The sequence below is a fragment of the Alligator sinensis genome, unplaced genomic scaffold, assembly GCF_000455745.1.
Source record: "Alligator sinensis unplaced genomic scaffold, ASM45574v1 scaffold790_1, whole genome shotgun sequence".
Classification (NCBI taxonomy): domain Eukaryota; kingdom Metazoa; phylum Chordata; order Crocodylia; family Alligatoridae; genus Alligator; species Alligator sinensis.
In genome coordinates this window covers 410745-421994 of record NW_005842723.1, presented here as the reverse complement: position 1 = coordinate 421994, position 11250 = coordinate 410745, and the positions used below count along the sequence as shown (strand labels likewise).

Genomic DNA, 11250 nt, shown 5'->3' with positions numbered 1-11250 from the left:
GGGGGGGGGGGGGGGGGGGGGCAGGGCAGACTGCACTTGTACCTGTACTTTCAGCACACTACCTGGGAGAGCTCTGCTGCACATGCCCCCTCCCCGCCCAGCCCCAGCTGTCTCCCAGGACCTAGCATGCAGGCACTTAACTCACACACACACCTACTTACTCTATACCCCCCCACACACACACACCCTTCCCCCCTCCCCACACACGCTGGTTCTTAGGGTAATTTCCTCAGAGCTGGAAAAGGTTGGTCCAAATTACCTTAGGCTGAGGTGGGCATTGAACCCAGAGTATGGACATACATTACATTTGTACTGGGAGAAATGCCTTGTGCACTGGCTCTGGTGTACACAGACAGCCTAGGGACTCATCCAGATCAGTCCCCAGAGCCGGTGAACAGGGGTTCTTCCTGTACCTCGTGTCTCATTATGGCCCTGTGCACCACATGTCAAGTGAGCCCCAGAGTGGGGCATATGCTGCTGTGTGGGGGCCCTGGCAAATGAGCTCTGCACACTAGCTCTGGCACAGCTTGATCCATCCAGCAGACCAGCCCAGCAACCCTCATCCAGCCCATGGGAGCAGATGAGTTTGATACCTCTGGTTTGGAACATGAAACTGATTCACTTTGTTTCGGGGGGGGGGCATTATTTATTATAATCTATTATAATAGAATCTTTAAGTATTTCCTTAAAGGTACTACCAGGAACCACTGCCATAATTGCCTCAGATGGAAAAATGATATTTCCTGTTTTCAACGTCATGTTGCATTTCCTCAAGTCTTGTGTGGGAATAAAGCAATCTAGCAGGCAACATTTTAGGATGTAAATATGAACCATCAAGCCCTGACAGTATCACATGCACAGGACCATCAGGAACAATTCCTGTTGATACATAGCAAGTTATGATCGCTGTGAAATTTAGGAGTTGATGCTAGGAAATTGTCTCACTGGGTTACAGAAACCCTGTAAGTATTGTAACAGATGGCCTTTAGTGTGTCCAGTTTCATAACAGAAACATTTTGGTAAGACATGAATGGTAGATGGGATTTTTTTTCTTTGGTGATACTTGCATTTTCTCTTGCAAATGTGGTAGTATGTTTACTTTAGAGAGCCCTGCTGAATATGCCAGCACTAAAATGTTATACACAGAGACTTTTTGCCTATTGCTTTTAATCTTAAATATTTTCTTGAGTTTTGCATTGCCTTCAGAAACTCCATTTTGTATTGCTCTGTAGCTTGACATAAGTGTTCGACCTTTGTATGCTGTATGTGTGACAGAATGGGTGAGAGTGTGTCTGTGGAAAAGGAAAACATCAGCTGAAGAATGCACAGATAAAAGACCAAACAAGAAGCATCCGCCCCAGAACAGCAAGAGAACAACGGCAATCAACCTTCAAGGAAGAACACAGTGATAACACAGCAAAAGCCCAGAAGACTAGGTGAATTGGCAAAGCTATAAAAGATGGGGCAAGACATATTGATTTTGGGTCTTGTTCTGCACGTCATCCTGGAGCATCAGTTCATCTGACGAGATGGACCAGCAGGAGCCCAGCTCCTACTCGTGATCAACTTGGCTGGCCACTAAGTTGATCCAAGTACTGATAAGACTGGTAATGTATACCAGCATAAAACAGAAATTGGGGTATGAATGTGGTCTGTGTGTGTGTATTAAGTGCTCAATCAATAAATGCAGCATCTTGCCTTATCCTCCCTCATAAGGCCTCACTTGTGATTTGAGCAATTGACAATTTGTGTAACACTAGAATCATTCAAATAACAGTGTCCAGTTCATGGAAAATTCCATTTTTTAGGGACTTGTTTTTTTCTGATTTGGAGCAAAACCAAGCATTTTATTTGAAAAAATTCCTACAAACACTGAAACATGCATCTCTAAAGTAAAGCATGGTCCTCAGTCCCTGCAATGTTCATTGAACAGATGGGTAGGCTTCTTGATCTTTTACGTTTCCAACTCCATGGAAGTAAGCTTTGAAGCTCTGGTCTGATTTGCCACGCCAGAGTCATGGAACCCCTGCTGTGAAACAGTCCTCTTAATGGATATGCCTTAGCACTGTGGACCATGGAGTCCCACCATGTGGGATGTTCCAAGGTTGAGGGCTTATTTTTTGTATAGCTCTGGACTAGATGCTAAAGCAGAAGTCCTAGAAGTACTCTGTTTTGGTCCTGAGGCAGTCTGCCAGAAATCTCAACATGATTCCACAGAAATTTTGTTTTACAATCCACAAATTAGTTTAGTTTGAGATGTTATGAACAAAACATTCAGGCTGAATGAACCAGTGATTTTTAATGCAACTTTATTTTAGAAAATTCTGACAAGTTCTTTGAAAAAATCATTAGGCCATTTATTTAGGAGAGTGCATTTTTGGAAGTCTTTGCTGGGGTCTCTTGATCTAGCATATGACGATCTGATCATCAGCTGATGTAAATCAATGTAGTTGCATTGGTCAATGGGGTCATTCTAATTTATACCATATTTTTCATTGGGGAAATATGTTCTAATATTTCCCCAATACATTATACATGAGGGTTGAAAAACCAACCTGCTCAGGACGATTTTAAATTTTGAGTTACAAGAATTAGGATGGGGTCACCCTACATTGTGCTTATAACAGCTAGAATGGAGGACATCAGAAAATGAGAAGTACAAAGTTAACTATCATCAGGGAGAAGAAGAGACACAAAAGAGGACCCAGTACTACAAGTGAGATCTGCCATAGGGGAGGAGGGGGAACAGATGGGAAGGGTAACGAAGAAAAAGGATACACAGGCACAAAAAGATAGAAGAAAAAAATGAATGAAGCCTGGAAAGGAAATCAGATGAAACCAAAAGCAAGAGATACACATTCCATTTTAAAATTTATTAAATAGAAAGTTGCATTTTTTATTTTTTACAATTCAATACAGTACACCGACTATACAAAACTGCTTTATTCCTTAAAAAGTGGTGGAGATACATGGTGGCACAGATTTTCACCATGGTGAGTTAGTTTAGTTCTTGGACTTTTAAGGGGAGGGGAAGCTGTTCGAGTCCTATTCCTCTCCATTTCAGAATCTTTTGACAATAACACTAGAGACTTTTAAAAAGACATGCAATAGTTTTTAAACGGTTTTCCGCAACAGCATATGATTGTCTGATATAAATAAAACAGCTTGGGTCACTGAAGCAGGGATTCTGGTAAGACTGGCTTACCAGGCTTAGAACTGAGGGCTTGGTTTATACTACATAGTTTTGCCAGCAGAAGTCACATTCTCCTGGTAAAACCACAGGTAAACCCCCATTTCCAGCTTCCCTACTGTGGCAGAATCTCTGTTCTGAGCAGGTTCTTGGAGACCAGAGGAATGCATGCTCTGGTCTGCAAGTGACAGAAGGTTTCTGTTGTCACAGGAAAGCTGCCAGAGACTGCATGTAGTGTCCTTGCTAACTATTGGGAGCTATGGCCTCCTTAACAAACTGTGCCTCCCAGGATACACTGCATACCTTGCTGGCAGCTGCTGCTGCAATGAAACCAGGCAGAGCCTATAAGCCATGTGAGAGAGAACATGGTCTGACAGCTTTCCTGTGCTGTCAGACAAACCCAGAATGTAATCTGATTTTGGTAATAATGAAAAACTCTGCTCATCTTATTGCACCAGCTCTGGAAAACATTGAGAAACCTAGAGGTAGGCACAACACAATATATATTAATTACTCTATTAAACTATAGAAAAGAGTGGTAAACATGAAATAATGGTGATCTAGCAACTCAGACTGCCCTGAGTTGCAGTATCATTTAATTAAAAAGTAACTGTGTTGTACTGATAAGTTCATGTACCATATAAAACATACACTACAAATTTCTTGGCACTATTATAGATGTATAGAATTTTAAAACTCAAATATTAACTGGTATAAACGTGACAGTAATGCAAATTGTCTAATTCTCCAGCTTTAATATAGATAAAATTTCCATGAATCCTTAGGAGTTTTCCTGTGTTAAGACTGAAGAACAGGGAATGAAACAGATGCATCAGATATCTACTAACAGCCACTAAAGACAAGATTAAGAGAAACATTAAATATATGTAGAATGGAAAACAGATTTCAGGGAATGCTTTGGTTAAAATACATCGCAGTATGAATATGACAAAACTCAATACATGTTTTGTTACAACTCAGGGAATGGACATACAAATGTACCTACAAGTGTATTACAAGGCAAAAGGGTAGGGCTTTACCATAAGTGAAAGGTAAACAGTAAGCCTGCAGTTGCAGTTCAGTTTTTACCTACTGCATCAACTTATCCCTCTTTCTTTGAGAACTATGTTTATCCATCTTCCTCTTATTATGAGGTAAGCATATATACATAGGGAGTTAGTGTAGAGGAGCTGACACATGGTAAAGCCCTGATGGCTTTTGCCCAATGATAAACTGTTCACATGTCCATGTACCTAATATTTTTGCAGTTCTGTGAAACTCAAAACACTGGTCTGATTTTGCTATGCTAGTTGCAACTGAAACCAGGTATGGCTTTTCATAATAAATGTAAAAGAAACTATACATTTATGCAGTGTTGAAGACAAGTGCAACGTGCCTGATAGTCATGTAATACATTTATAACTCGTATTTAAATTGTAATGAAGGTTTTCACAGCTGTACCACTTAATGGAAAACCATTAAAGTGTTATGTAAACGAAGTCATTTTCACAAACTTGCATTAGTGTTTTATTCAAATCATATAATTTTTCTTTAACACATCTAGATACTGCTGGGTTGCCCTGGAAACTGGATCCTGATCTACATTTAGGTTTTTTGAAGATCCATCAGTAGATCCCACAGGAGAGACTCTTACAGATCCAGCTTCGAGTTCAGCATTGGCTGAAAAAAAAACCAAACAGCAAAAACAAATGATCCTGCATGCTTTGTATTATGCCATATGTTAGTTTTATAGTAAGTAAACTGTCTAATATGTACTGAAAGCTTTGCTCTGACTTCGGTGGGCATTTATATTGGGTCCTGACAGCAAATATATATTTCAGATCAGAATGAGAGAAACATTATTAAAAAGTGACATAGGCAGGACATTCATAAAGGCAAATACCTGATGCTTTTAACTTATGCAAGTTATTTCCTGATAAGCAACAAGATAAAACAGGTAGCATTTCTAATCTAAGGCTGTTGAAATTGCACCAAATGTAGATGCTCTAAGCACACAAAACTCTAATCAACCTAACAGAATGCCGGCTGCTTACCCCAGTGATGAATATGGTCCAGTGAATACCCTTGTCCTGATACTTCCTACCTGCCTTACAAAATGAAGCATGTGGTCTTAAGGAGTACCTCTATTTTTTACAAAGTCTTTGAGTCAGATTAAATTTTCCCCATTAGGTACATAAATGAACTTTACCCAGTGTCAAAGTTGGGGTGATTTAGGTCACTTGTAATTGCTACTGGGTCATTTTCATGTAACAAGGTAGCAGCTGCTGCACACTCCTGAGCTGCCTCCTCCCCTTCTGAAGCTGCTACAAGCATACATGTCTCCCTTGTAGGCACCTAGTGTGATTTTACTGCACCCTCCTCAAATCCTTGAAAATCTATTAATGCATCCACATTTTAACAACTACTATCTTGCCCTTAAGATGGAATCATAAAAAAGTACCAGGGAGGAGGACCACCCACCTTTTCAGGGTCTCCAGCCAAGTGGAATAGAATTGCACTGATGTGCGAAAATCCACTAACACCCCTAACAGATGCAACTATCTGGACCTTGGTATGTGCACATGCATGCATGCACACACACACAGAAGATCCTCCTATAACCACAATAGCCTTTTCTCTGTAAAGGTAACTCTGTGGTCATGTGAAAACATAGTTTTTCCTGGAAGAGTCACTACTCTACCAGGAAAAATCACAAGTGTACAGGGGTTCAGGATATTTCTCCCAAAGCAATAATAGTAATGCCAGGAGAAGTATAATCTAGGAACCAGGGTTAAAACACTCATAGGAAAGTTTCTTCTGAGAGTGACTGTCTGTACATGTTTTCTTCTTAGAGGTGTCACAGCACAGTCCTTCAGCATCCTGGGGTGCATGGCTCCCACTCCTCTTCCCACAGGGAGACTGTATCACTCACTGGACTTAGCTGCTCCAGTCAAGTAGGGAGCAGAACACACCCCTTCTCAATCCCACATTATGCTGCAAGGAGGCACAGGCTGACTCTGAGCAGTCTGGATCAGCCAACCAGAGCTGCCCTGTGCACTGCTGCCTGTCATCAGTGTATCTGTCATCAGGCAGACTGAGGGAGCTTGCAGAGCATGCTGAGATGTATGCACAAGCACCCAACCCCCCGCTTCCCCAATTGTGAAGGATCAGCACTGCAAGGTCTCTGCTCTTCAAGGGCTCAGCATTCATATGCATCTGGGTAAGTTCAAGTGTGTCTGGGTAAGTTTTTCTACCATAAGAACACACCTGGAAGAATTCTCCTAGACCATTTGAACATGTGTATGCGGTCTCTTTTAGAAACTGCATATCCCTGGCCTCTACCTTCACTGACCAAAGTCCAACCAACACAGAAAAAGAAACTGTGGACATATCTATACATGTGCTTTACTGAGGAGTTGACTAAGTAGCTCCACAACAAAGCATCACCATCTATATGTGCAACACTATTAAACCACAGTAAATTAATTAAGCCCACTGTAGGATAGTAATGCCTGACACAAGTACTATCCTATGGCAGAGTTATTTAGTGCTCCACAACACGTTTAGATGATGACTGGGACTGGCTGGGGCACAAGGGTGCTCAAGTGCAGGGGGTTGCGTGCCAGCTAGCCCCACACTGTAGCACCCTTGTGCCCCAGCCAGCCCCTCCACAGGATGTTGAGCCAGGGCAGAGCAGCTCCAGGGCTGGCAGGTTGACCCCCCCACCCCCTGGCACACATGTAAATGTGTAAAAACCCAAGAGCAATAAACTCCTGTGTGAACTGCACCAGAGTGTATTCAGGTGCATTAATAGCATGTGTAGGTGCACTCTGTCTGTACTAGACAAATACTTACATGAAAAAGACACACAAAAAATCCTGTGTTAGGGAAAGGAACCCCTAAAACAGGTAAATGGGGATTTCCACTTTTGGCTACAGAATACTGGCACATGCTGGATTGATTACACTGCTTTGAAACAGGTTCTGTCACTGTGAGGTAGTGGATGGATGAGGATAGTTGCCACACAAGAGAATAAATTATTCATTGGAGAACATGGCCAAAAACTACATTACAGACTTCCAGCTAAGTATATGTTCTGTGCTACATATTACAAACACTTAAACAATGTTATGTTGATTACACAGACATAAAAGAAGTGATTATTAAGATTTCTCAATGAGCAATATATTTGTACCTATCCAACATGCGACTTTATTTCTATAAAACAAAGAGAGGCGACCACTAGGGAACATTATATCTGACATGCACTATTATACTAGCAGAAAATACTAAATCACATTGTATTGTGATTGTGTAAAATCACAATACAAATCATATGTTGCATTCAGTAATACTGAATGCAACATATGAGAGGGGAGGCAATTTTTAAAGTTCATTTGTATCTTAAATCAGAATTTCCTATATTTTGATTGTTTATATTTTTCATTTAGCAAAATTGACTTGGGTTAAGCTAGCTTTCAAGGCAATTTATTCTGTACAGCATTTTGGAAAGCCGTTCTTGGAATTTTGGAAGCAGTTCTTGCCAAAAAGGAAGTTAGTAAAAACAACAACTGTGTTTGGCACAAGTTAACTACTCAATGGGTGCATTTACACGAGACATTTACTGCAGAGTAGACTAATTAGCTCTGCAGTAAAGTCTCAGCATTTACATGTGTGGCCCTATTAGACCACAGTAAAGTAAAACATGCTGCTGTAGATTAGTACTTGCAATGCATGTGTAGATGCTGACAGGGCTGACTGGGACACCGGGATGCTTCACTGCAGGAGCTGCCTGCTGGCTAGCCCCACATTCGAGCACCCTCTTGCCTCAGCCAGTCCCTCCACAGCATGTTGATCTGGGTTGGAGCAGCCCTGGGCTGGCAGGCTGACCCTATGGCCCCCCTCCCAGCTGGGCTGCTCCAATCTAGCTCAATGTGCTGTGGTCCTGGGCACATATGTAAACATGGTGCCTGGGAGCAATAAACTGCAGTGCAAACCACATTGGACTCGATTCATTTCCATTAATTGCACATGTAGACACACATAATGTGATTTATGCTTTAGGATATCATTCAATGTTAGTTAACAATCAATTTTTCTGAGGGGAAAAGAAAACCCTGCCACACGCGCTGATAAATTACCTTGGTCAAGTTCTTTACTGATATTTTTTTCCAGTTCCTGCTGCATCTGAAAGTACATTTTTAAAGATTTTAAAATATTTTAGAAATTAAATCATAAACAATCTAGATGTTTTAAAAACAAATATTAAATGCAACCAAAAGCAAAACCTCAAACAGAGAGTTCATTTTACTTTGAAGAAATTCTTGATGGTCTTAGGATACTGGTTACTGAACAATATCATCTGCATGTCAATATTGACTGCATCATAAAACAATCCGATTCTATGTGATTCATAATTTAGCAGTTAACCACAATCAAATACACGCAAGTAAATGAATAATACACAGCTAAATTCTGTCTTCAGATATATGAGCAAAATCCTTAATAAATTCAGAAGTTTGGGTATATACTTGTTGAGAAAACGCATAATCTACATCCTAATTAGGCTATCATTGTATAAACCAGTTTTGCAAGACAAAGGGAAAATCTGTATTTAAAAATCCCCCCTCAAATTATGCCAAGCAATTTCTCACTATCATTTGAGAAGATTGCAATATTTGTCTCATTTTGTCAGCTTTCTACCGAGATGATTTTACATGCTATGTAGCTTACATTGGCTATAAACACCAGAAAAACTACATTCATCTCTCAAAAAATATTGGTTATAACCATGATTAATACTCATTGCAAGCTTTTCCTACACAGGAATCAGTCATTGTGTTGATTCATGGCTATAGTACATTACAAGTTATTATTTATAGGTGTATTTTTGTAATGCCCAAAATATGTTTTCCATTAAAACAGTCTATGACCTGAAGAATTTACAGATCTCAAAAGTTAACAGTTAGCATACAAAAAACCCACGTAACTTCTAAATGCATGTAATTAGCTAAAATACATTACTATTATAATTATCTTTTGCAAGTAACTAATAATTTTATGAATGACATGGGTTATTGACTCAATATAACAACAAATAATGGAATAGTTTAAATATTGTTTAATACACCTTTTTCTTCCACTTGTTAAAGTTAATACTCACCAGTAGAGGTGTTTAGAGGGTAGGAGGGACTCCTTTGGTAAAAGAGACATTTTAAACATGGTTGGGGAAAAAAGTGTAAGCAGAATAATTCCCTCCAGATAAAAAAGAATCTTGTTGGCACTCAGTGGCCATACTACAACCATTGGATATAATGTTGCAGCAAACTGATTAGAATGCATTTAAGTGCCCTTTGCTAGGCTACAGGGGTAATTTCAACCAAATTAAGTTGCATACCACTGGGGACATCATCAGAATTGAGAGGAGGACAGCTTTGTTTAAAAATTCTATGCCTTTAGAGGCTGGCAAAGGGAAGGAGGGAGTTGGTCAAAGGTCCCTAAGTCCCACTTTATCTATAGAAGGAAACAATGACAAAAAACCTGGGAAGATCACTAAGAGCGCAAAAGCAGTGGATCAAGAAGCAGGAATCAAACAACCAATCACAGAAAATAACTAATCAAGAGGGTCAAAACCCTGAAAAAGAGATATTAAGGTACCAGCAAAGCCCTGTCATTATCTGTTTTTGGAGTGTGAAAAACAGCTACATGGTCCACACAGATCACTGTGTGCCTGCACAGGTATGCAGGAGCTGCCCTGCTTTTCCTCTGTATTTTGAAGTCTCTGTTGAGTTTCTCACTTAGATCTGAGAAAGGAAGAGCAAGCTGGAAGCAAGTTGGATCAGATGACTGAAAAACATGGTTCATGCTTCCAGGAAATGAAGCAAAGAATACTGCAAAAATGTTGTTTGTTGGTGTCAACCTACATCTATCCTTAGGGACACTTTTTTTCTCGTGGAGTAAGTGATACAAAAAAACTTTCCTAAATTTTCAGCAACATAAGAGAAGTATGTTCAGAATTTCAGGAGTGATCCTACAAAGTTAGACACACAGAACTAGAAGATAAAATATGTAGGCATAATATAATTATAAGGCATAATATGATGCATAATACAGCCTGGGGGTAAGGGATGGTTGACACTTATCCTTCTATAGAAAATAAGAGAACAGCCACTTTGTCTTGATGAACATCTCTTCAGACAGAAAGACACTCATTCTCCTTGTATGTCTCAACTGCTAAGTGAACAATCCTTTGAAAAGGAGTCAGGGTTCTTTATAATTTTATTATGGACTAGCTTCTGTAACTGAAGTTTTGGGGATGAGTCAGGGTCACTACTTGCAAGATTCCTGTGGATGATGCTGTGATGAGAAAATACTTTAAAGGCCAGCACAGATGAGTCCCTACAATCTACAAATGAACTCCTGTTACAACTAGTATCTTTCTAAACAAGACAACAGATTAAAAAGTAGTATCTTCTATTTATTGTGAGTACTTCTGTGGGAAAGCCAAAGGTTAGGGCCAGACTATGTAGATCAGGGGTAGGCAACATTTTTTGGTGGAATGCTGACAAAACCCACAATGTCTACCTTGAAAGGTGCCGGAGTGCTGGCATATCAGAAAACCAAAACGAGGGCGGAGGAGTACATAGCAGGATGCACATAGCAGGAGCAGGAGCACATAGCAGATTGAGGCTGTCAGTGGCACTGGGATGGGACTGGGCCCCGAGCAGGGCTGGGGCTGGGCTGGGGCAGTGGGCAGTGCGGGGCTGAGACCAGGGCTGCCGGGCAGCATGTGGCTGGGGCCGTGGGCAGCACGGGGCTGGGGCTTGGGCCAGGGCCCACCGGCAGCACAGGGTTGGGGCTGGGGCCAGGGCCTGAGACATGGGCAGAATGGGGTTGGGGCCCAGGCTGTGGCTAGCATGGGGCCAGGGCCAGGGCCCACTGGCGGCACGGGGGTATGGCCAGGGCCCAGGCCATGGGCAGTGTGGGGCTGGGGCCCGGGCCCGAGCTGTGGGCAGTGCAGGGCTGGGACCCGGGCCATGGGCAACGAGGGGCTGGAGCCC

At 41.3% G+C, this 11250-nt stretch overlaps 1 protein-coding gene across 8 annotated transcripts in view; it reads right to left on the bottom strand.

The window, feature by feature from the left end:
* Nucleotides 1–2372: 2372 nt before the first annotated feature.
* ANKRD26 (ankyrin repeat domain 26) overlaps nucleotides 2373–11250 on the bottom strand; it is a 126220-nt gene continuing 117342 nt past the window's right edge. For 4 of the 8 annotated variants that reach the window (XM_025216290.1, XM_025216294.1, XM_025216291.1 and 1 more), the window contains 2 exons: nucleotides 8332–8377; nucleotides 2373–4870 (listed from right to left, as the gene is read on the bottom strand). In XM_025216290.1, the coding sequence (XP_025072075.1) occupies nucleotides 4722–4870; nucleotides 8332–8377 (195 nt within the window). In that variant the 3' untranslated portion in view covers nucleotides 2373–4721. The remainder of the gene's footprint in view (nucleotides 4871–8331; nucleotides 8378–11250) is intronic. The other 4 variants (XM_014525008.2, XM_025216293.1, XR_003096377.1 and 1 more) reach the window with 4 other exon arrangements.